This window comes from Callorhinchus milii, unplaced genomic scaffold, assembly GCF_018977255.1.
Source record: "Callorhinchus milii isolate IMCB2004 unplaced genomic scaffold, IMCB_Cmil_1.0 Scaffold2, whole genome shotgun sequence".
NCBI lineage: Eukaryota > Metazoa > Chordata > Chondrichthyes > Chimaeriformes > Callorhinchidae > Callorhinchus > Callorhinchus milii.
In genome coordinates this window covers 72656959-72683353 of record NW_024704743.1, presented here as the reverse complement: position 1 = coordinate 72683353, position 26395 = coordinate 72656959, and the positions used below count along the sequence as shown (strand labels likewise).

At 39.4% G+C, this 26395-nt stretch overlaps 1 protein-coding gene across 1 annotated transcript in view; it reads left to right on the top strand.

Annotated features, from left to right (window-relative positions):
- The window catches only part of cdk14 (cyclin-dependent kinase 14), a 266289-nt gene extending 240273 nt beyond the window's left edge, over positions 1-26016 (top strand). The window contains exons 12-13 of the mRNA XM_007897534.2: positions 20040-20179; positions 25867-26016. Of these exons, the coding sequence (XP_007895725.1) occupies positions 20040-20179; positions 25867-25982 (256 nt within the window). The 3' untranslated portion in view covers positions 25983-26016. The remainder of the gene's footprint in view (positions 1-20039; positions 20180-25866) is intronic.
- The last annotated feature ends 379 nt before the right edge of the window (positions 26017-26395 follow it).

The window sequence follows — 26395 nt, the reverse complement described above, 5'->3', positions numbered from 1 at the left end:
AAGAGAAGGTTTAGGTGCGATATGATTGCGGTCTTTAAGATTCTAAAGGGACTAGATAATAGTCCATGATAAACTGTTTTATCTTGTACTGAACAGCAGTACCAGGACATGGCCTGCGATTGAAGGGGAATAGACTATCCAGAACTCTGCAGCAACTCTCCCACGCCAGGCTCTATGAGCCTATTACCTCCAACCTCGCCCAGCTCTAATGGCTCACCATTCCCCAGAAAATCAAGTTCAATATCCTGGTCCAAACCCTTAAGTGCCTCCATCATTTCATCCACAAAAATAGTCAATCCACGTTACATTATATTCTGTGAAGGGCTTTGAGATGTCTCAATGGCATAATAAGCTGCTATATCAAATTCCAAGAATTATTATTATTAGGGTCTTGTTCCGCCCTACCTCTGAGACCTCCTCGAATGCTGCCGACCCATCTGCTCCCTCTTCTCAGACAGCTTTGATATCCCCCACCTGGCCCATTATCCATATCCCGCTCTCCCTCCCAGATACCCTTTGGCTCGCCCTTTCACTTGCCTCCTTCAAAGTCCACCTCAAGACCTTTCAGCCACCCGTTTTGCTCCATCCCTTGCTCGAGGGAAAACCCTGGACTGTCCACAGCCTTAGGACGTCTTCTCAACGTCAAAGGCACTGTATAAATGTAAATTTGTATTGTATATGAAGTACTTAGCAACCATGAATATCCACAAGAAAATTAGGAACACATGGAGTGCTTTCCAAATGCACTTCATGAGCTCGGCTCCATCCACCACAGGCTATCTTCCTGTCACTTCACCTACTGCAGTGAGCCTTGATTCTGTTTGCATGTTCTTTATGCTCTTCTACATAACCCCACAAAAATTGGGTCTTAACCACATTCCTTCTTGTGCACTAACACAAGGCAGAGAAAGGTAATTTCTGAGATGTGGAGTTGTTGCAACCTATACAGATTACTGCTAGCATCTTCCCTCCAAGTCAGTTTGGCAACTGAGAAAAGTACAACTATTGAATACACTGTCACTAACCCTGCAATTATTGTATCACATCCAGAATTGTGTCACCAAACTGCACAGTGTGCCAACACCAGGCGCCAACAATTGTAGTTCTGGTGGTTTGGGATTTAAAAATAAAAATAAATATTTCCTGCACAACTAAAATGCTTAACATGATGAACAGCATCTGACACTGCCTTAGTAAATACTAGCTGTAGTTGTTGCCGCTACACTTGCAACCAAAGGATCCAATATGGAATAATCACTGGGACGTCCTCCCGATGTGAAAGGCAATTTAAAAATGTAATTTTGTTGTTGATGACGCAGCTTAGCTTTGTCTGTGTTCTTTATTTTGTTCCTGCTGCCGCTTGGCTACATACGTGCTGTGTAACTCAGGAAGCCACAGCCCTTCTTTGACTCGGCAGCCATCAGGTGTAACTGTAGCGAAAATGCAAAGCTGAAATATGTTTTAGGTCGTAACCCGAACAATAGGAGATACCCAAAAACAAATATGCTCATGTCACTCCCAGGTGCAAGACCTTTCAGATGAGGTATAAATAATGTCTCTACATCATTTGGTTATTGAGATCCTTCTTGAAGGGCAGACAGAAATTGTCGTTTTAATAATACAATATATAATAAAGAAGATAGAAGAAAATAGATAGATGATCAATCAACCCAAATCATATAAGTTAGAAGCTTATGGATTCAAGTTCCACATGAGGATTCGGGAATCATATAATCTAACATGACACTCTAATATAGTGCTGTGGGAGCGCTATATTGTTGGAGTTACTATCCTTTGGATGAGACATTAAACCAGGTCCTGCCTGCCTTTTTAGGTGGACGTTGAAGAGACCATGATACTATTCGAAAAGAGAATGGAATTTCTCCAGATGTTCTGGCCAACAATCCCCCAGAAAAAATGGTTATTGACTTCATGCTGTTTGTGGATCATTGCTGTGTTTCCACGTTGCCTTCCAGGCAGACACACCTTACTGAGCATGTGCAAAATCTTCAGAAGAGAATTAAGGAGGAATTTTGGATGCAGCGAGTTGTGGGAATGTGGAATTCACTCCCCCAGAGGGCAGTGGAGGCAGAGTCAATTGAATGATTTAAAAGGCAGATAGATATATGCTGGATAGACAGGGGTATCTAGGGATATGGAGAGAAAGTATGAGATGAAATTGATTTGTGAATTGGCCATGATCTTGGAGGGACAGACTGTTCCTATGTTCTTAAATAGTCCCCAGGCTCAACCACCATAAGAGGGGGTTGTCTAGACTCTACCAATATTCCCAGAAATGCAGGGGTTGTGACAGTATCTGGATATTATTGACTGCTCTTATCCAGAATTCTTAAGAAGATAAAAGCACAAATTGAATATGAAGGGGAATACTCAAAGGCATAATGAATATTTTTGACACTGAGTATGTGACAGGGTCTGAGTATATCAAATGGCAGGGAAAGAGGTTTGTTTTAATAAATATAGATGTTCTCGTTCCCAATATTGACATTCAGCCTTAGTATCGCTGTGTTATTCCCCTTGTTGAATTAGAAATTAAAGATGCATATCTTGCACCTGCAACTCTGGACCACTGGAAAATGTCTGGATTTTCTAAGGAGTGGGCCTTTCTGTAACAACAACTTGCATTTATATAATGCCCATCATGCAGGATAGTGTCTCAGAGCACTTAGGAAGTTGCTAAAAAGCACAAGGTATGCAGAACTTTTTTGAATTTTTTTGTGTGCTAAGCAAAATAGCTGATGTCAAAAATTAAATTAAAGTGTAAAATGGTAATACCAGGGAGTTAGATAACAGTCCTGCTGCAATCATTCCTTCCATTGTCCATCAGAAATACACAGCAAATAAACCGTAACAAAATTCAGAGATTCAATATGTACAGATTCTGTTTAGCAATTCGAAGCAGGAAATGGTGCAGCAAATCTCCCATAAAGGGAAGCAATGCAACAAGGCTGCAAAATCTCTCCCTAAAGAAAAAATCCCAAATGGCTTTCTAAATTTGTGTGCAGTATAAATGGGAACTAATACTGTAACTTTGCCCATTTGGACACAAACAAGAACAACAAAAGTTTTGGTATTTATGAGTGGGGTGGGATTGATAGTTCATAATCTACAGGGAAAATACGTTTTGTTTTGAGTTCCTTTTAAGAATCAGAATCTTTGCAACCAGATGATTAGTTCATGGAATATACTGTAGTAAGTTGCAAAATATTATCCCAGCACAGAGCCTTTGGAAAGGGCCAATTAGATATGTCCCTGACAAAATATGTAAATGACAAAAGCCTATTTATTGTTCTGGATTTCCTCTTAGCTTTTGTGTTTGTTTGGTTCAAAGCCAAATCAATGGAAAGAAAGCAGCAACTCTTCAAGACAAGGAGTCACCCCCAGGCAGCTGACAGATGTGAAACCCCTGCAGAACAAATTTGCAGGTTAACTGTGATAAATGATCTTTGACTTTCCTGACTCCTCGAGGTCATCTGTGCAGGGCACTTGCCATTACATTTTGCAGTATCCTTGCAAATTCCTGGCAGAGGGCTGAACAAACAGACCAGCAGCTCACCAGCTCTTATTTACATTTTAAAGAGAAAGAGAGAGAGAGACTATTTTAAGCTTGCGTCTTAAGATGCCTGCCAGAAGTGTAAGATTTATACAACGTTATTGAAATTTTTATAGGACCAAGCAAGCTTTCAAACCCCTGATGAGATATTGCTCAGCAGACAGCTGCATTTTTACAGTGATTTAATGGGCAGCACTATGTCTACTGCAACCCAGCAGCTGTTGTCGATGACCATTTAAAGAAAAAAAACTTTTGGTTTGTTACATTTCCTTCGCAGATCAGCCATTGCAGCCACCCACTTTATATAAAAAAACTGACCGTGTGCCGTGCCAAGGGTTTATTTCAGCTACTTCTGCTCTTCATGCATTTCTGTCTTGTCAATTTTGGCTTGGGACCAATCCGTGAGGAAATAAATATGTGAAGAAAAGAATGCGGCGGAATGATAACTGTAATGGCAAAATGTTCCTTTTATCATATGCCAAGTTGTGCGAAAGTTAGTATAAGCTGCTGGTGTCTAAGCAAAATCTGTAACAGAAGGACAGTCTTGCCTTGGAATATTAGCTGTGCTGAGGGCAGTTTTTGTATTAAATCCAGTTTGGACCGGTAAGGAATATGGATCGGAAAATAAGATATCTGTTTGGGGTGGTTATTGCCTAACAATCTTAGGTATCTAGTGAAGAATTGGCAGGAATCACAATGCTTCGCTGTTTCATTGAAGCCTCCCCTCAGTGATCTGATGTATCCTGACCTGACTCCTTCAACCTGACTGACGTAACAAATGGATAAGATCAAGGCAGCGTTACTCCTTAATTTTTGTTCGGCTTTAAAGAAAATGCCCCTTTTATGAGAAGGTGAGGGATGACTGCGGGGAGCAATTAATGGTGTCTTTATAACAGCATCTTTGATGCTGGCGTTGAACTGAAATTTTCAGTGCGCTATTAATTTGTTTCACATTACATCACGCACTTGGTGGGAAAGCCCTTCCACCATGTTTGCTGCCAAATGTAGTAAACCAGGGGCTCAGGCAGCGTGATTCAAGGTCTCGCACATGACCTGATGTCGGGCGCGATAAGATTTGCACCCACACAACATAAACACAGTGGGTGTGAATTGCACTGGGCACACTATCCAGAGATCCATTCAAAGATCTTATCCTTCCAGTAGACAATCAGGGAATGTAATTCAAAACATTTTGTATCATTGTTAAAGAGCCGATTGTGCAGCCATCTCTTTAACATTGTTAAACACTGGGTTGTAATGTTCTGCGCATGCGTAAAGCCCGAACAGGCACAGGATGCCAAAATTAGAAGTTTTCTTTGTTTTCCATCGGATTGAAAGCATTTGTGGAATGGATAGCATAAAGCCAGCTTCCCATTTCCACATCTGTGCATTGCTGGGAGGGAAGCAGCTTTACGCCCAGCAATTTCGTCAGACTATCTCCAAGAAATAGCCAGGTTTCACTTGCACTTTGTCTCATCAACTCATCTCAGTGTGTGGAGAGTAACCACACTCGAGGGCAGGAAGCGGGACTGTACGCAAGTTTGTATGTACATGCATGGTGTTGTGGATTCCACTAGTTCACAGTGACGTGAGCGTACGTGCCAGCAGTGACTTGTCACTCACAGCCACTGAGAAGGTCTCAGCAATGTAGCAGTGTCGACACCACATTTGTTATTGCCACTTTACACCCAATGCTAATATCAAGCATTTATGAATTCATTAAAATGCAAAGAATGTTGCATGTACAAAATACCTCATTCAGACTTCAAGAGAGCTCCCACCCCCTTTTCATCTCCGCAGCAGAAGGTTTTTGAATATGTGAAGGCATCTAAATCCTTGTTGCTGCAATCCCTGGCTGCAGGCCTGGGAGGCATTATAACAGTCAAAAATGTTAAACCTCTTCAGGAAAGATTGGGAATTTTGCTTGTCAGCCTTACTGGGACTTCTTAGGGATAGTCCCACTGATTGAACTGCTGGGTGTGATTCTGCTTCTATCTTAGCAATGTACAGACGTGGGAACAAGAATGTGTCTTGATACTTCCCATTCCACAAATGCTTTCAATCAAATGGAAATCTGAGATGCTAAGCTGCATGAAGGGTGCTATATAAATGCAAGTTGTTTTTTCTTGTTCCAAACTGGCTTATTTTCTGCTCTCACTCTCATTCTAGGTTAGAATGCTAAATTAAATCGATTTTTCACAGGAAGTTAGTTAATACATTGACTTGTGTTCATGGTGTACACATTTGAAAGACATTTTGTTTAAAAGGCAGGAAGATATGACAGGGTCAAAAATGTTCAACACTGGATTTGAGTTTCTCACTTCGAGTTGCAGTTTGTGAATATTGGGCTGGGAGATTTGCGAATCTGTAATCCTAAACCAGAGAAGTCCCAATATAGGCCTGTAACCTATACTCCAAATGTTTCCCCATGGGGTTTCCTATTTTGACCATTATAAGGCCTCCCAGACCTCCTGCTAGAACTGTAGCAACAACAGTAAAAGTTAGATGCCTTCACATATTCCCAACCTTCAAACGCAAAGTGAAACTGCTACCAACCGAGTCAGGTTGACATCTTAATAGCTTTATTTAAAGGAACACAGCACATTTCTAAAGACTTAACACAATGAGCAAGTGTTTAAAGAAATATTGCTATGTCTGCACTGTTTTGTTGTATCAAACATGTTATTGCAGTTACATTAGTGGACATCATGTACTTGAATCTTCGAAGGTTCTTTCTATCTCTGGGGTTCTCCTACATTTGGTAATTGCTGAAAGAATTCTTCCTCTGAATTTGATAATTTAAATGATAATGTTTTGAATTTGTCTCCAATTAAACGTTTTGAATCCGTCTACATTTTTTTCCCTTTTTCATCTTTTCCACATCAATGAGCCTTCTATTTATTCTGCTATGTTACGGATACCGCATTGCAGATAGTAGACTGCCACATCTTCCTTCTAAATTTACGCATTTACGCACTTCCTTTATTATTCCTAAATACCGCCGTCTTTTTGGAAAAACGCTTCATAACCATAATTTCCAGTTCATTTTCAGAAAACCTCGGTTTCCACCCACATTAAACACTTTTCAATATTGACAGCAGTCCCTATCAAGGGACTTCCAGTGTAATTTTCAGCTCACTGTGGTAGTTTTCGATGACTGTGTGTACAACCATGTGATTGAATGCCTTTGTCAAATGGAATTTCCTGTGTCAGTGTGGCAGTAAAGAATTGGGGTAACTCTGCTGAAAAGCGGTCAGAGTCCACCCATTGCTATCCTTCCTTCCTCCTGCAATCTGGTTAATCCCAGCACTATCTCGCTGAAAATAACATGCACATTAATTAGAGATTTCATTTGGATTTTAAGAATGTGTAGATAAAATATCTCTACGTTGATTAATCCTATTTGAAGCAAGTTGCTTTATCTGTTTTTTCTAGCACTGTAATTGCACGAGGCAATGATTAACTCTCAAAACAAGCCACAACACAGTTGTTTCATTGCTATTTCGTTAATTGACAAGAGGGAAACCAAAATTTACTGAATATCTTAATAAATATTTCAGTATAGTGACATTTTTGCACTTGAATATGAAATAAATGTAATCAAGGTTGTTGCTTATGATAACCATGTGATGTTCTGAGGGGTGTATTTTTCTCTTGCTGAGAACAAGGGGTTTGGGCACAAATCCACTGGCCACATGCATTCCAGTTTTTGAGATGTTTTGACGTGATAAGACAACATTTCAATCCTGCAAGTTGAAACGTAATTTGATTCATCAATATGGAAGTGGATACATCTGAAAAGCAATATGGCCACGTGTGGCCATTTGTTGGACAGCACTGCTTGAGACATTTTCCTGTGTGAAAAGTGCTATGTAAATTGTTGCACTGTCAGCTGCAACGGCCTGTGATTACAACAATTATTGCCGCGGGTGGGAGACATGACATAAATAATATACCGTAAGGTGAGGCCTCATTCCTCATATTTGTGTTTTAATAGCAGATGCACACAAATAAATGGCAGCGGAGCTCCATTATAACTTGATATTTGAAGTGCGTAAAATCCCAACCAGAGCAATTACAGGGCACCATTGGTAGTCAGCATGTCCATCTTCACTGCACGAGCACACAAAGATCCCCACATGTCATCCAACTCATCAGGTTGATGCCAAATTCACTTCTGACTTAGGAAGTGACATCGATAGTGATCTGATGACTTGCAGTTAATTAATGCACTAGGTGCTGGCTTGCTCATATTCTTGTTTATTTTGTGAAAGGCGCTGTATCAAATGTAAGGATTATTATGTTCATTATTATGTTATCCATGCTGTTTATTGTAGCGCTCCAAGACCCTATCCTGGGTGAAAGACCTTTATAAATGCTTGTCATTGTTGTTATTGTTGTTGCAACATTAGATCAGGAGGGGTAGTATTGTTCTGGTAAACAGATTGGGGTGCTTTTTCAACTGTTTTCTCTCTTGGCTGATTCTGCTGCACTTCATGAGCCCTTTTGCTAGCTTTTTGGTTCATGTGGGAAACGTGATGCAGAATTTTGGGAAATAAGCAAAGCTTTAGCTTTAGCTTTGCTCTCTGGTTGGACAGCACTTGTACCCAGCAATGTATAGAATAATAGCAAGGCTTAAAAAAAACTCAATGCAAAAATCATTGCGATTTTATGAGGCCCATACAACATGCCTGTGCCAAATATTTATGTAAACACTTGGTATCTGGCATGTGTTGACTGCACCTGGTTAATGTAATATAAAAGCATTGTTACACCATTTCGACTGTGCTTAAAGGGTTCCCTGCGGTACAGACACATGTTAAGTAAGTGCAGGCAGTCTTCAGCATTTTGGAGGCCCTACGTCTCAGCTGGCTTCATGGCAACTGAAAGAAGGTCCACATAAACAGTTTTTACATACGCATTGTGATTTGCTAATCCTATCGACAAAGAACACAAGGATTAGTGAAGCCCCCACCATGAAGAACACCACTACCACGTCAGTAAGCTTACTTCACTGCCCGTGCAGGCTTTAAAGTTGACTTGCTCTTTGCTGTCTGAAACATTTTACGATGCCAAATGCAAAAGCATGTTAAATACTTTTTTTTGCAATTTACGCCGTTTCTCATCCACCTCATGCTCTGTTCAGACTCATTCAAGAAGCCATTCACTTATATACTTTTTCCTGCTGTGTGCTTTTATTAAATATGGCGCCAGAGTTCCAAAGCTGGCAGTGCAGCAGCCTGCTTACTTTCTTTATTTGTCAGTTAACTATTCTGTACACACGTTACCGTTGGAGAAATCCAGAACAAGGGTTCAGTGACGAGAAATTAGGCTTTTACAGTGAGATCCATCAACAAGTCCTTTGGGAACATTAACCATGCAAAAGAATAACTTGTTCCTAAGTTCCGTAGATACTCTTGTACCACTTTGTACAGTGCTGGGAATGATTTCAGAATCTGGCTCTGACTTCTGTAGGCATGGATTATTAATACCATTTGAACCCCTCATAGCATAACTATGTGATGTGAGGTTACATTTGATATGGAAAGGAAATCCAGATAGTTTCTGATTTAAAATGTGTAATCATCATGCCGATTTTTTTTCTATTTGAAATAGTTTTGATTTTGTAAATTAGCTAAATGCACTAATCTCAAATGGCATTTGGCTGCAGTAATAACCACTTCCAGTTTGTGACTGGAATTTTAGAATTTGCTTTTTTAAAAAAAGGATACAATTCTGTTCCCGAAAACTGGCAAAGGCTATTAAAGTGGTTGATGTTTGGCTTTTTGACCTCTTTATCAGAATTTTTGGCCCACTTCTTGGATGAGAAACGACCTGAAAGCGAAATGCCACCTGTGAGTTTTGTTAGGTCAGCCGGGTGTCCGACACATACTGAAGCCCATCATGATGCCTAAGAGTATACAATCCAGACCGAGAGTTTCACAAATATAGCCCACCTACACGTGGAAATTTTCCTGTGCCTGGATTGGAATGCGTAATCTCTCTCTGGAAGGAAACTCCTCATTCAGCTAATTGGATGGTTCCTTCTGCGATGGCAAAGTGGAAGTCATGAACATAGCCGCATTGGCCTTTCAGGCTATTGCTTGGCTGGAAACTACAATTAACACAGTGACCGAAGGATTGCAAATGCCACCTTTCCAGCTTCATTGTGGTGAATAAAAGAAGTCCTTCATTACAGAGCCATTTCGTGTCTCGAAACAATGATACGAATGCAACATTTTGGATATAAGATCAAAACGTTGTAAAGATTTTAAACTATAATTAATATCTGCTGGTAAACATAAGGCTATAATTCAGTCTCAAATGATGAGAATGTACAGCTCATGCAATATGCTCCTGATCATAATGTCATCTGAAATAATTGCATTGCTGCTTTGTACACAGAGAGGTATCAAGTAACTGTACATTTTCTAATAAATAATAATAATCTTTGCATTTAGTATAGCCGGGAGGATGTTTCAATTGCTTCCCAGGATTTAATATTACTGCTTTTTACATTGGGAACAATCGCAAAGCATGTCACATGGTATGCTGTAAAATGCAGTGACTTTTTTTGTAGGTAAATGGAGCAGCCAATTTGTTCACAGTAATGTCCACAAATCTATGGAGTGAATGACCAATATTATACGAGGGATTGTTGCCCAGGATACCAAGAAAAAATCCTTTCTATTTTTAAATAGTGCCAAGGGAACTTCAACAGCCATCTGAAAGGGCAGATGGGGCCTTGGTTTGAGCAGTCATTTTTCTGTAGTTCTTAAAAGATTTTATGCACTTTAATATGTATGCCAAAGTTCAAATTACAGTACAGGAAATTCAGCTTCACTTGTCACTACCACTTAAGTCATCATGCTGTCAATATCCCAGATGCTTTTATTTATGTATTTATGCATATGCCTAACTCACCACTCCTGATAACTCGTCACTGAGCCCTTTCCTCGTGGAGTGTTGAGTTATCAGGTGTTTCCTGTAGTTGTAAACATCATTGCTTTAAAAAGTATAAGAAATAATTTAAAACAGCTTTTTTTTTGAAAGATTGCAAAGATAACTGGTTTGAAACACTCCTGGGGAGCAATTTCAGTTGGGTATAGATTTACGCTATTAACCATTTATTGATTATTTCAGAACAATCAGAATTTAAAATAATAAAAATAATAATCCTTGCATTTGATATAGTGCTTTTCACGTCTTCTAGACGTCTCAAAGCACTTCACAGAATATACTGTAAAGTGAATTGACTGTATATTTGTGGGCGAAATGTGGCAGCCAAATTGCACACAGCAGTGTCCCATAAACAGTCGTGGATTGAAGTGACCAATTTATTATTATTTATTTTCTTGAGGGATTATTATTAGGGGAGTAAAGAAACTTGCCCAAGGTTTTGCCCTGCCAGGAATCGAACCCCAGGTCTTGACATATTGTTGAATATAGTCTTAGCTGTGAAGTCAGTTTGCTGAAATTCTTAAATGAATTTACAGAAAACCAGCTGCATAATTAATAATTTGCTAAATTCTGGTGCTCTGAAATGTTAAGAAGCTAAAGTAAATCTAGACCAAGGTGGAATTTCATGTACAAATATCCTTTAGCTTGAATGGCAATTCTTACTAGGCTTTGGAATCTAGTTTTAAAAAATCCCAGACTTCATTGTTTCGTTGCATATAAAAAAGGATGGGAAAAAGGCAAATAAATGGGATTGAAATGGTTGTTCTTTAAAAGAGTCGGCAAAGACATGATGGGTCGAATGGCCTTCTTCCGTGCTATGAATATCTATAGTTCTGGGGATGGTGCTTTGAACGGCAGTAGGTTTAGCACACTTAGAGGATGTGAACTTAGCTTAGTATTTTCCTTCAGGAGAGTGCACTAACTGTACAATCATGCAACCATCAAAGTTGCAGCATTACTGGAATATATTATTATAATGCTTACTCTTCATATGGACCTTTTCACATCATCTAAACTTTTCAAAGCACTTTACAGGATTTACTTTGTATTTGTAGGCAAATGTGGCAATAAATTTGCACAACAATGTCCAATAAGCAACCATGAAATGAATGACAAATTTTAATTGTTGACCAAGGCACTCTGTTCTCTATTCAAGTAGTGCCATAGGATCTTTAATGACCACCTGAACAAGCAGAGAAGTCCAGGGTTTAGTGTCTCATCCCAAAATGGGCATGTACTCCTAGCATTGCTGTAGAGTGCCAGTCTGAGGTCAAAGTCGAGACGTGGGGTTTGAACCCACAACCTTCTGAATCAGAGATGAGCTACCAACTGAGCTAGGCTGACACTAGGAAATACGCCAACCCCCAAATATTTCAGGAAACAAATTGTATTATCTGGAGGGAATCCCATGTCCATCATGCTAATTTGTGAGATCATGGATCACAACAACAACAAGTTGTATTTATATAGCGCCCCTCGCTCAGGGCAGCATCCCGGGGCTCTTGACAGTGGTGGAGCATGACGCCGAGCCAGGGGGAGGGGGAGGTGTTTATAGGCAAAGTTGAATAAGAAGGAAGGGGCAAAGCGGAGGGATAGAGGAAGAGTGTTCCAGGGTTTCGGGGCATAGTGGCTGAAAGTGCGGCCACGAATAGTGGAACGGAGGGCACAAGGGACATGCAGAAGGCCAGAGCTAGTCGAGCGGCAGTAGCAGGTTGTGGGTTGGGGGGTAAGCAGGTTGGAGAGATAGGGAGGTGCCAGGTCAGGAAGGGATTTGAAAACATTTCTTAAAATTGCATTGGATTTTGTAGGTGCAGTTTTTAGCCCATTGATAATCTGCTCTTTTACTTTGAGTTAATGTGAAAGCTCATAAAACCAGGTTGTGTTTCCCATTGATCTGTGACTGTGTTGCCTCTCTAAAAAAACTATGCCTAATCTTATATCATCAAATAGACACAATGGGACAAATGGCCTCCTTCGGTGCTGTATAATACTATGAATTCTATGATTCTTATGGACTACCCCTCATGTCTGCTGTTTGATAATTAACAACTGTAACATGGGTTCTATAATTGAATCTTTGAATGTTTGTATCACATGTAGAGGATCTTGCTAAATTTCTATGACTTTAAACTTGAGAGTATCATATTTTTAATTTATGTTAAGGTCCCTAAATCACATTGGTTCCAGCTTGAGGACAGACACTGCTTTGAAACCATTAATAGGATAATATAAGAGTGCATTTGCCTTAATTGTTTTAGTCAAGTATCCATGGATTTTGCCCAACTTTTTAATTAGACTATAAGTTCAAAATCCTGATGTGCTTACTGAACCCACAACTTTCTGACTCTGAGGGGAGCTATATAAGCTGTTGTTGAAATTGTTGCTGCATGCCATAAATTTTCCCCATTATCTATTTGACTTAAAATGTATTTATAACTATTTCCACACCTAGTGTCTTCTTTAATTCTTCATTTGAATTCCGATTTCTTGGCTTTCTAGGGTCCAAGTCTCATATTGAGGATGCCCTTTTATTCATTGGATTACCTAGCACTGAATGTTTGCCACATCAGAGTTAAAGCCACATCAGAAAGAACAGCCTAGAATTAGGTCCACCTAAACAAACACCAATGTTAAGTCTACAGTTTCCAACTGGGACTGTGGAGTAAAAATGATGGATGTTTGAAAGAAAATTCCAGATTCCCTCTGGGTGTTATTAGCTTCTTTTGCACAGACTAATGGGCTCTGTAGCTCTCCCAAGTCAGCCACTGTGTTGATGTCATCAGAGCTGCCCGTTTAAACAAAAAGTAATTTTTAAAAAATTATTAAAAATAAGTAGGAAACCGAAAATCATAAAAAAGGTGATTTTTTTTCATCATCGTTTTATGGTTTGATTTTTAAAAGGCATTTCAAAAAGCGAGACTCCCATTGTGAATGACGCAACATCTAATATTCAGTTTAAATGACCTAACTAGTATGAGATTTATCAATTTATTTCATTTTCTGTGTGCCAGAAACCTCTTCTGTATTTTACCTCTTCTGTATTTTACAGTAGGCCAGTGCAAGCAGGGTTTGAAGAGTAATTTTCAATGCGTTATACTCTGTTGACTTGTTCTTTTTTTTGAGACTTTTATCTTTCCTTTTTGTGTTCAGCTATTCTCTTGCAATTTCTGCCGATGTCTTCTTATTATTCTTTACTCCTTGTCCTTCTTATCTTCCGAACCAACATTGTGAAAATGGTGCAGGCTTTGAAATACCATTTTCTTAATTGTTCAAGACACAGGCGACAAGTTATCCTGTGGAGGGGGGAGAGAGCGGGAGAAATCAGATACCTTCAGAAGCATTCAGAAATATTTGAATATTTTCGAATGTATTTGAACTGCCAAACAGCCTGTGCACATTCCTTAAAATAATACAATAAAAGAGGAATCTTGAAACTATTCAAACGATTTATTTTTAAGAAGGTATGCATTTTCCTTTTAGTTTTCCAATATGTTTGCATAACTCTCTTTTACCTATCCACTGCTAAATTAAGTTTTCTTTGCTTTTGCCAATTGAAGTTTTCATTTCATGGCTTGTAAATTACATTTTGTATTGAGTGTGAATTCAGTGGCCTAATAGTTCCAAAGTAAAGCTTATTCTCTTAGTTTTGACTAGATGGCAGTTTAAAGGCCTGAGAAATTGTGATTCCTGGTATGAAAGCCATGCTTTAGACCCCTTTATCACATAATTACTCAGTCAAAAGCATTCTTGCCTCTGAGTCAAAAGAATGTACAGCTCAGAACATTGGAAAAGGAATACACCATTCAGCTTATCAAGCTTGTCCTACAATTTTATGGATCATGGCAAATCTTTTAATGCCATTTCCTTCTCTTTCCTTCATATCCTTTGATACCTTTGCTTTCCATATATGTGTGTGTCTCTATGTGTGTACTTACAGTAGAATCTCATTATCACTTGTTGTTGGAGTCCATAAAATCCCAAACAGTGCTATAACAGGACATGATTGCCAGTTAGTGCTTCTGCATTCACAGCGCTGTGTAAGAAAGGTGGCCATAAGGTTACCGACCAATTTCTCTCGAGGATGGTTGGCCAGGACATTCTATCTGGCTGACCCTGTTATAACTCAATCGTTTGGATCCAGAAACATCAGAGCCTAGATGAGCGCAAACTTCTTACAACTTAATGCCAAGAAGACGGAAGCCATTCTGCTTGGCTCCTGGCAATATCTTCAGTCCTGCGGCTATGACCACCTCAATCTCACTGGTCTATCACTCAGACTCACCGAACTGGTGCGCTTCAGGTTCGACCGACAGTTGTTCTTCCTTGCCTACACCCAGTCCCTGACCAGGACCACCTTCCTTCACCTCTGGCACATTGTCCGCCTCTGACCGTACCATACCGCAGACGCAGATGAAACCCTCATCCATGCGTTCGTCACCTCCCGACTCAACTTCTCAAATGCCCTCTTTCCAGTCTCCCTAGCTCCACCATCCCCCAAATCCAACTGATCCAAAGCACCAATGCCTGCATATTCAGCCATATTAAACTCCGTACTCCCATCACACCAGTTCTTGCCAAGCTCCACTGTCACCAAACTGATCGATTTTAAGATCCTCACATTCGTTTTCAATTTCCTTCATGCCCTGGCACCTCCCTACCTCTCCGATCTGCTTACTTCCCAACCAACTACCCACTGCCTTTGCTCGACTGGCTCTGGCCTCCTGCATATCCCTCATGCTCCACCATCGCTGGCCGCACTTTCAGCCACTATGCCCCGAGATTGTGGAACACTCTTCCTTTCTCCCTCCACCTTGCCTTTACCTTCCCCATCTTCAGATTGCACCTGAAGACCTTCCTCTTAGACTATGCCCATGGTCTCCTCCCGCTACCCCCAGCTCGGCATCATGCTCTGCCACTGGCAAGCGCTCTAGGACACTACTCTGTGTGCGGGGCACAATATAATGCAATTTTTTGTAGTAAACTCAGATCTTGCATTACAATGAGGTCACTAAAATACAGCTGCTAGTCAACAAATATTGCAAGGTTGATAGGTTGCTACTGATATCAGTTAAGTGCAACCAGGCTATAAGCAGAGCTATGTGATAATCAGACCGAGGTGCATTATGATGGGATTGGTCTGCATACGTCTTTCACTGATATAACTATTAAATTTGGATCACCTCAGACACCAGAATTCCACTCCAGAACTCATTCTTAGCCTTTAAGACCATTTGGTCTTAGCATTTCTGACTGAGCAGAATTCTGGAAGATGTTTAAGTTCATTTGTAATTCAGAACCAAGGACTGACGAAAACCAACGTTGAAATTAAACCTGAATTTAATTTTTTTTTACATTTCTGCACCATCTTTACTTTTTAGACTAAATGTTCTTACAGCCTTATATAATTCAGAAGTAGGGACCCTTAACATTCCAGCGCTCCTTATAATGGATCAAGAATGGGGCTTCTCTTGTGAAGGCACCATCACATGATTGTCACTGAGCAGGCACGCAGAAAGCTGGCCGACTCCATTATACTTGGAATTGGTTATCTTGCCTCAAAATGAGCCATAGTACTGCAGATCCCACTGTTGTGCTGACGGGTTTTGAAACGTCATGAGATGTAGTGAACAATTCGAAGTGCGCCTTCGGATTTGGATGTCTCCGCATCACGATTTTAGATTTTTAGTGAAGAAAATATCAAGGTCACCCACAATATATTTGCCATCTGTGAACTGGATTATAATGAAGTGCATTTTTAACAGGGTTCTACTCAATTCATGGCAGTTTGTGGGACATTCCTGTGCGGAAATTGGCTGCTGTGGTTTTCCACAAAAATAGTCACTACACTTTATACTGTAAAGCTTTGAGACGTCCACCAAACATGAAAGATGGTATATTAAATGCAAGGATTATTTGCAAGGTCTGGAGATTGGATTTTGTCCAATTATTGGGGCTCTACTGGCACATTATATGTAAACCATTTCACTTTAATTTAAATAAAAGAACATATGGTGCTGCTCACTTTAGAGAACATGAAATCCTTCAACCGAGTCCAGTTCTACCCAGTATATATATATTACTGTAGTTAGTTGTGATTGTTGAACATCTTGGATTCGGTTTGTTTCATGCAGTCAGATGTTTTCTCTCAATCATATGTGATGCTTGTGTTTTATTGACACATTCTTGGCTATGTCAAACCAAAAATTACTGTGGGGAAAGTGAGTTGGGTGCGGCAACATTCACTGAAAACTAAAGGCAAGAGGGAAAGCGTCAGAAGTGATTAAAGTCACCACCGATATTCATTCTGTTCTTACTGAAATGATCCACAAGTAGCTGGTCAAAGAAAAAAAACTTGTCCTGCAGAGAACAAAGGCTAGTTTATTTTTATCAGTATTTTTAAAGAATGTTGCTAATATTATTTGCAAAAGAATGTTTCAAAAAAAGGCAAATAAGCTTTGTAATACTCTTTTCCTGTAAAATCAAAAGTTAAAATATTAGCAAATGTAAACATGGCCAGAAAAAATGTTTTTTGCAGAGACTCAATAGAGTGGGGAAAATCAGCCAGAGCTCCCTAATGTACACCATGCTATATTATCTCTGTCAGCCCTACCCAATACTACCACCAGTAAATACACTTGTGTTATGCACTGTCAGGCTTTGTCTTGCTGTGTGATCAGAAGCACCCTCTCAGGGGGTCAGCATGATGTACTCGGATTCTATGCTATGAGAGGATACACTGTTCACTCCAACGTACTTCACAGACTCCACCATTGCGTGAAGGGCACTATACAAATGCAAGTTGTTGTGGTTCCTTTGGTGCCATTTACATTACCTTTTTTTCCCAAATGAACACTTTTTTGTAATCCTAAACCTTATACATTTATCTAAAACCATTATAAGGGAATGAATCTGTTAGTTACACATTAAAGGTACATTGTTAAGTCTTCTGTGGGTCCTGTAGCACATTGGTTAGAGCACTCGCCTCGTAAGCAAAAGGACCTGGGTTCATTTTCTGGGTAGGGTGAAACATTAGGTAAGTTTCCTTACTTCACACGCCTCTGTTTCCCCAGCAGTAAGTAGGAACCTGATCATTAGTCAATTGGCGGATCGATTTTCCGGGGGTAATAATCCCTCAAAAAAAATGTGGTCACTCAATCCACGACTGTTTGTGGGTCACTGCTGTGAACAATTTCTTGCTGTGTTTTCGCTCACAAAATATACAGTCAATTCACTTTACAGTACATTCTGTGAAGGGTGATATTACAGTTCAATGTTTTGTGATGATGTACTATTCCCACACATGGATCTTTTTATTCCATGACGGAGAGAGAAAAGGCAGCAATTTTTTGCAGTTGCTCATTCATCAGCACCGCAGAGCCATTATATACCCTTCACTGCTGCTTGTGCCATCTTCACAAGCAAACTTTGAACATAAGGGCTAAAACAATTTCCTACTGTCACATCCCCTTAAACAACGTCTGCCAGCACAGCAGGGTCACCATACATTGCTGGACTGAACACAGGAGCTTTCTCCACACTACCACTCAGGAGTTTCTGTTCTCTCCAGCAGAATAATTATAATAATCCTTGCATTTGATACAGTACCTTATCACATCTTTAAGACGCAGCAGCCAATTCCATACAGCAGTGTCCCACAGACAGTCATGGATTGAGTAACCAAATTCTTCTTATTTTTTTAAGGAATTATTACCCCCAGACACGAGATCCACCAATTGTCTTACAACCAGTTCCTACTTACAGCTAGGTAAACAGAGGCGTGTGGAGTAAGGAAGCTTGCCCAAAGTTTTGGCCTGCCCGTGAATTGAGCCCAGGTCCTCTGGCTTGCGAGGCAGGAGCTCTAAACACTAAGCTTCAGGACTCCACTGCTGCACAGTGTTCCAGTAATTGTTGTGATCATCATGATTGAAGACAAGAAAGAAAGTGTCAAAAGTGTTTAAAGTCACCACCAATATTCATTCTGTTGTTTGCACTAAAATAATCAAGTGTTCTCCATGTGGGAGGGTCTTTGTAACAACTGCACATTTCTTTGAACATAAATGTTCATGAGGACTTCATAATGATGAAGACTATTGGGAAAAGTGGTCTGATTCCCCAGTCCTAGAGCCTTGAAATTACGTTCAGACGAGCATCAATATCATGCGTAAGGTTAACTCGGTACAGTTGTGTGGATGATGTTTGAATAATAATAATAATAATAATCCTTGCATTTGATATAGTGCTTTTCACGTCGGGAGGACGTCCCAAAGCGCTTCATAGAACACACTGTAAAGTGAATTGCCTGTATATTTGTGGGCGAACGCGGCAGCCAATTGCGGACAGCAATGTCCCACAAACAGTCGTAGATTGAAAATGACCAATTTGTTTTTGGTTTTGGAGGGATTATTATTAGGCGTGTGGAGTAAGGAAACTTGCCCAAGGTTTTGCCCTGCCTGGAATTGAACTCAGGTCTCTCGCTTGCAAAGCGAGTGCTCTAACCACTGAGCTACAGGACTCCACAAATCTGGTCACAGATATATTGCTAAACACATGCGACAGAAAATTTATGATCTCAAAGGGAGGCAAAATAAATCCTCATAATTTGGGGACATGGAGATGGAGAGAGCCTTCCACATTATAATCTACCACAACTGATCACTTACACTGGAGATCCTTTTGCTGTGGACTTATTATAGTAAAATCTCATTGTACATGTTATACCAAAAGATCACTGCAATAAGTACATGATACATCCATTTGGGGGAAATAATAAGACATGAGAACGTGTAGGGGGAGAACTGATGTTTTTAAACCAACAGAGATAAAGCATTTTTTGTGTGAATGAATTACTCTTTGGAAAAACAGTACAATTGTGTGCAAGCTCCTTCCTACCTCAGAAATTTCCCTAGAATTGTGGAAGTCTATTGATTAAAATACTGTACTACAGATATTCTACTCTGCATTGTTGGGTAAAGTTAACTTACGGTGCAAACGCTAGTCAAAGTTTATGTGCCTTAGTCATCTAATGCTATGTTGTTATTAATGGTCTGTTCTCATGTTTGTGGGAATTTCTATATGCTTTACCAGGAAACAATTATTATGCGAAGAAGGGTGGGCAGAACACTGTACCACAGAGAACAGAATTCGGCTGCTCTGTTTTATAATGTTTAAAAAGGAATCAATCCTTTATTTTAGTAACCTAGAATCAGTGAAATGGCTGGAAATGGCTGTAAACCACTTGATTCCAGTGAGTTCTTTAAGGTGAATTATATTTATGAAATCATTATTTTTTGCTGGGCACTAGGTTTTCTGTACGTGCAAGCATAAAATTTGCATAACCTTCGCTGGAACTTATACTTTCATGTTTTAGTTAATTATTTGTGTGCTTTGAAGCTCCTTTCTCTTTTTCTGTTGGAATTTTCTTTCCAGCAAGGCATTGATCGTTTTGTTAGGTGATGCAATTATTAACTGGAAATTAACTTCATGTTCCATTATCCTTGTGTTCCAGGCTAGGGTATGTGGCCCATGCTGAAGATGTTGCTTCAAAACTTCTACAGTGCTTCCCAAAAAACAGACTGTCAGCTCAAGCTGCACTGAACCATGAGTACTTTAGCGACCTTCCTCCACGACTTTGGGAGCTCTCTGACGGTTAGTATTTGCCAACCTTTACTCCTAATCTCTCCAATCTTCTCCTACCCTGCTCCTCTGCTCACCCCCTCTGCTCAGCTAAACCGAACATGCTGTGCACTTCCTGCATTCTCGCCATTGGTGGCTGAGCCTTAGTTCCGACATCCCTAATTTCTTGAATTCTGTCTGCCTACTCCTCCATCTCTTCCTCTCACTTTCTGTCTTTAAGATTCATCTTAAATCTTAAATCTGAAAGCACATATGACCACTTCTCCCTTCCCTCCTTTCCCCACTCTCTTGTTTGGTGTTCAATGCCAGCCTTGAATTCACTCCGAGATATTACTCTTTGTGATTGGTGCTTGTTTTAAAGACACCGATGAAATCAATTAATATGCGTCAGATCCAGTCCAGTTCAGTAGTTTTGCCTTTTTTGCCAATTATAAAATCCTACTGACATCCACACTATAAATCCAAATAGAATAAAATTGTATGTTCAACATGGGACTAAACAGTTAATTTTGTGATGGAAAACTGCATTAATTGGAGATGAAGATGCAAAGTTTGAAGAGTTCTGCAAAGGAACTAAATGACTTAGCAACTCGGTGAAACTCACAGTTGCCTTTACTAGCAGCTATCCTGGCATCTAGGTGCCAGCACTGATTCCAGTTGAGCTTTCGAGGCATGACACTGGACTCATTTTAAAACAAAGCTTCATGTTGTGATGGGAGGAGAGTAGGATGGATATTCTGGAAAGATAAGATCAAATAGGTTGAAGGGCCTCCTTCATGCAAACCAATATTGTGATCTTATGAACTTGTGAACTCCTAAGAGACGGTCCTCTTTGGGATTGTAGTCTGGCCAGTAAAGGAGAAGAAACCATATTATAAATCTGACCATATTCTTTCAATTAGGATGTTTTGCCCAGTCCTCTCTGTTGCTCGTCTAAGACTAAATTTGGACTCCCATTATAAAGCATCAAAAAGTTAGTCAGAGTTCTAAAGTTGAGACAACTGCTTGTGCAATGCTCAAGTCTGCATCAATGGATGGTCAGGTGTAGCCAGTAATCTGGGTACCGAATTTCTCAGCAAATAATTTGAAATTGAAAATAAGACTTAATTTAGGAATTTTCCATACATCTGCACAATCTTATATTTTAAGACAAAATGATTGTTCAGGCAAAGAATAGAGGGAATTTCATGCCTCAAGTGGGGATCCCTTGGCAACACAGGATGGGAAGTTTAAAGGACCATTATCCTCACATGGGTTTCTAAGTGTTTGCTCTGTGAAGGTTAAACAAATGAGGAAGAATAGAAATAAAATATACTGGTTTGGTAGTGGGTATCCGTCTGTTGTTGGAACGACAGAAACGTTTTACATTTAATTGTAACCAATGTTTCAATGCTTGAGGATGATTCACTAATCTTTAATGTACTGAATTTTCGTGCAGTACTTTCTCTGTGAGCCATGCAAGAAATATGTTGAATTAGAGCTTTTAATGAGGTAGTCATGAAGAGAATATATGTTGTTCTATCAGAAGTTATATCAAAGTGACACAATGAGGAGTAACTACATTAATGTTGTTTTCCTGGATGAGGGTTGGGATGGGAGGAGCGTGCACTTAGTATAAGAACTGAGGGTGTGTTTCTGACATTTCAGCTGTGGTGTAGCTACTGCGTCAGTCACAAACCCCTTGTCTGTCACTCTTAATTGTTTGCCTGATGCACTCAGAGGCAGCAAGTGACCTGCACTGTTCAACTGCTCAGTAAAAGTTGACCGTCCATTAACAGATTCACAAAGTCCTCACAGTTCAGCAGTTACCTTTCAAAGCAACAGGCAATTGCAGACAGTAACAAATGAGTTTTCTTTTAATTAAAGCTTTACGTAGGGAATACATTTGAGGATTTTTGTGTGTGTGTGTGCGTGCGCGTGTGTGATGTATATTTTATTTATTTTGGAGAATGGCGTTGTTAAGCTTTATGCTATATACATCATTAGTTTGACACAAACAGCACAGTATGTTTTATTTATACTAGATGTGGCTACTGGCAAATGAAATCCTGCAAAATTGACACATTTCATTTAAAATTGGGTTTGGGGAGAGAACCCCTAAATCATCAATCATCCTTGAAGTCCTTTTGTGTGAATTGTCTGGAAGCTTCAGCTGTCAGTTCCTAATATTCAATCTACGAATTGAGTGACACTTCCTACAGACAAATCTCCCTGACAGGCTCCATGTGACTTTCCATAGAGAGAATGGTTTCCAGGCATTCGTAGGAGAGTGAGCCAATAAAGGAAATAATCATTGCTTTTCTTCAGAACTTCAAAGTATTGTCCACTCATAGATTAAATAATGCTATTGAGAAAACAGCATTGGGTAGTCTAGCTAATGTGATACGTTAACTTCAGTGCACGCCTAATTTGCAATATTGTGACATCTTCCAAAGAAGATTTCAGAAAATGTTAACACTTAAGAATACTGAAAAGTATTCCAAAATGTTCTTTCCACCTCAAAATGGAGGTTGAGATTTATTTGCTGTACAAAAATGTATAAACAAAAACCCTTATAATGTGAAATCACTTATCATGTGAAATCCAATATCTTAGAGGGTGGTTCCTACCTCTATATTCTTGGCATCTCCAACAGCTGTGTACACAATCTAATAGAATAATTACCCCAATAGCATAACCACCTGGAAGGTTTTTTAAATTTTCATTCCTGTTTGTGGAACCAGTGTTTCTTAATTATCTGGCCTTGCAAGCTCCATTTATTTATAAATGTATAAATTGGGGCGGAGACAGCATACATCATGCGGCAGAGAGGAGGAGTTTCTACAGTTTAAGATGAAGCTTTAGCCAAGGGGGGAAAAGGCCTCAAAATTGTAGAGTCAAATCCCAGTTAGAATATTAGATTATTTACAATGACTACATTTGATACACTCTCAACAGTTAAGAATATCTACGTGAACAGAATGCATGTAATAGCGTACTCAGTGTGAATGTAAATGCTACAAATGTACAGGGCCTTACAAGTATAAGAGATTGTTTATAATTGTTCTAACATTAAATGAACTCTACATGTAATTATGTGTTTTAAATTCTGCTGTTCGCTTGTTAGTTTTTGTATATAATTATGAACATTTTGAATCCTTCACTTTTTTCCATTCCTTCTATGCCAGATGCTAGTTAGAAAGTATATTTACATATATATGCACAGGAGGACATGCATATATGCTTAGATGTTTATAACAGATTACTCAGTTATTTAATGCTGTATAGAATTTATAAATTGTTTGAACAGTATGATTAATATAATTAAGGTTTCATTAGTACAGTGGAACAAACCTCTGTATTTTGTTATTTTGGCTATCTTATTGCTCATGATCAATGGGTATTGTGTTGTATAAACTAGATAAAACTGCCACTTCGATAATTGACATTCAAACTGAAGTGATTCATTTGTACATTGTCAGAGGCATCAGATCTTCATTTCTCACAGAGTCCAAGATTTTAACCAAATTCATGCTGTGAGGTGACATCTCAATCCTGTCAGGAGGGACGGTTAGGAGTTGCCAGGATTTTGATAAACCCATGGGGGGCAACACATTTTGAATAGTATAGTGGGACTTCTCCGCTAATTTGGACTTATTACACACTTCCCACTTAGTTATCAGGCTGTGGATAAATCCGGATCTGTCAGTAAACAAAATGCCTCCACATTATCAGACTGTAACAGGCTGCCAGCAGAGAAATGCTTGTTCCAATCATTAACAGACACAATCTATGCAGAACACCAGAGGGGAATTAAAATTGGGAAAGAAAATACCTCAAGGGTGGTAATTTTAATATAAGAATTTAATTTGTTATTTTCCATATTAAGAATTTGGCTGTATTAATCCTTTTATCAGCGCTCAGCAGGTTATTTGCACAAGTATAACCATAAGGTGATATTCATTTCCAGAACAGGTCTGCACAGAGCTCCAAACAGTGACTGATGCAAATCCTTTTGAAGACCAGACCAAAGATGAAAATCTACATATTTTTAAATAAAAGCAGTGCTAAATGCCTAGAGAAATGTTTAGATGTAGTTGAGTAACGTTTCTGCTTCCTGTAGATAATTGCAGCCAGAAAATTAAACCTGAATGCATTTAACCATCTGAGGGCAGGAATATTTCTCCACTGATCTCCACATTAGCTGCAGTATTTTACTGTGTTGTCTATTATAATGTGGATTATACCACCACCAACAGCATCTCATTTTGCAGCATATTTGTCGTAAAATCTTTAAATGAAGCATAGTGAAAAAAATCCCACTGCAATTATGAGACACCCAATTACTTTGCTAGTTCATTGATACATTTACGTATTTGCAATAAGCATTCTTACATGTGTATCCCTTATTTGAGGTGTAGTGGAAGTGACATATTTTAATACGAAATAGCATTTTTTTTTGCACCACTTGTTATTCTCCAGTGGAGTGGACGCAGAGTGGGAATGGCTCAACAACAACAACTTTCACCTATATAGCACCCTGCATGCAGGTTAGCGTCCCGGAATCCAGTACTGGGATGCAAGGAGATGGACAAGAGTGAATGCTGTCTGGTAACTTGCCTTACCATTCTCTGGTCCTCCCACCGTGGTATCTCCTCACTACCAGTGGAGTCCTCTCCTAGGCAGCCTAACTGCTCAATGGCATCAACCCATGTCCTTCACCTCATACAGTCAGGTGCTGTTTGTTGCTGTGTATTTTGAAATAAGATCAATGTAAAAACAAGTCAAAACATTTTCAAAAAAAATTTCAATTAGCTTTCAAAATGTATCCACATTTGATTGCAGATAAGAATACAATTTTTTTTAGAGCACTGTTAATTAAATTTTGACTAACTTTTCAAAATGTGTCCTGGGATATTTTTTTCTTTCCTGCTTTCCTTCCCCACCACAATCATTGGCCAAGCTTTCAACTACTACACCCTAGCCTCTGAAACTCACTCTCCTCTACTTCTCCATCTCATCCCTTCTCTATCCATCTTTAATTCCCATCTTAAACCCTACCTCTTCAACCACACCGGTGATCGCCTCTCTCTTCCTCCTCAACCTTGACTGGTGCCCTACCCTATCATTACGTTCTCCAAGAAGTTATCCTACAGAAAGGGCATTGTAGAAATAAAAGTTGTTCTTGGTGTTTAATGTTGACCTAAAGAACAGGCAGATGGGCCTCAGTTTGATGTCTGATCCAAATAGTGAGACTTTTAACAATGCAGCACTCTCCCAGTACTGTACTAGATTGACAGCCTTGACTATGAGATCCAAAACTATTGTGGAGCTTCTGACCAAGGCACAAGATTGAAAACTGAGCCAAGCTAACCCAGTCCCAGAACAACTGAGAGATTTTATATAAAATGTAAATTAGACGATGATACTTTTATGGTGTAATTTAAACCAGGAGGCATGTACATGTTCCTGCCATTCTGTTGTTCTGGGCACTGGAACTGTAACATAGAACAGCTGTGCTATTTCTCAATTGTTCATGTTAATACAGCTAAGAAATAAAAAAAGTGCATGAAATTTCATCATATTCTTTAACTCTGTGTTTAAAGGAGTCTTGTTGGCGAGATTCTATATCTAGAAAAAAGTTTTTTTTTCACAAGTATTTTTTAAGGTAAATGCAGAAACTAAAATTTTTTGACCACTCTGTTTTTGTTCACCCCCAGTATCTTCTATTTTCACTGTGCCCAGTGTAAAGCTGCAGACTGAGATAGATGACAGCATGAGACTTTATGGGAAAAGCAACAGCCACGGCAAAGGTTTTTCCAACCACAAACACTGAAGAAATCTTGCCCTTGCTACCAGTGTACAGGTAAGGAAGACATCTACTAGCATTCCAAAGTGTCTTCAGGAACAAAGAAACTTTATTTTTAACCTGTCAATGAACGATTCATATCAGTTTGGTTCAGGATGTTGCTTTTAGTTATCGGAACTTTTACTGAAATAATTTATCTCTACAATCAACGTGTATCAGTGTGTGAGAGATTATACAATAATATGGAAGCGAATCAATAAAATCAACTTTTCAAGGAAAAAAATTAAGAGTACAAACAAAGTACAGGGGAACTTTGTGAGAAAGGGGCCTCTGGGTCCAATAACTTAGAGGCAACATTAAAGTGAAGCCTTTAAAAAAAAGTAGGTTTTCAGGTCAGGGCTAATGACATGTCCTGCACGCTAAATGTGAGACTCTATGTG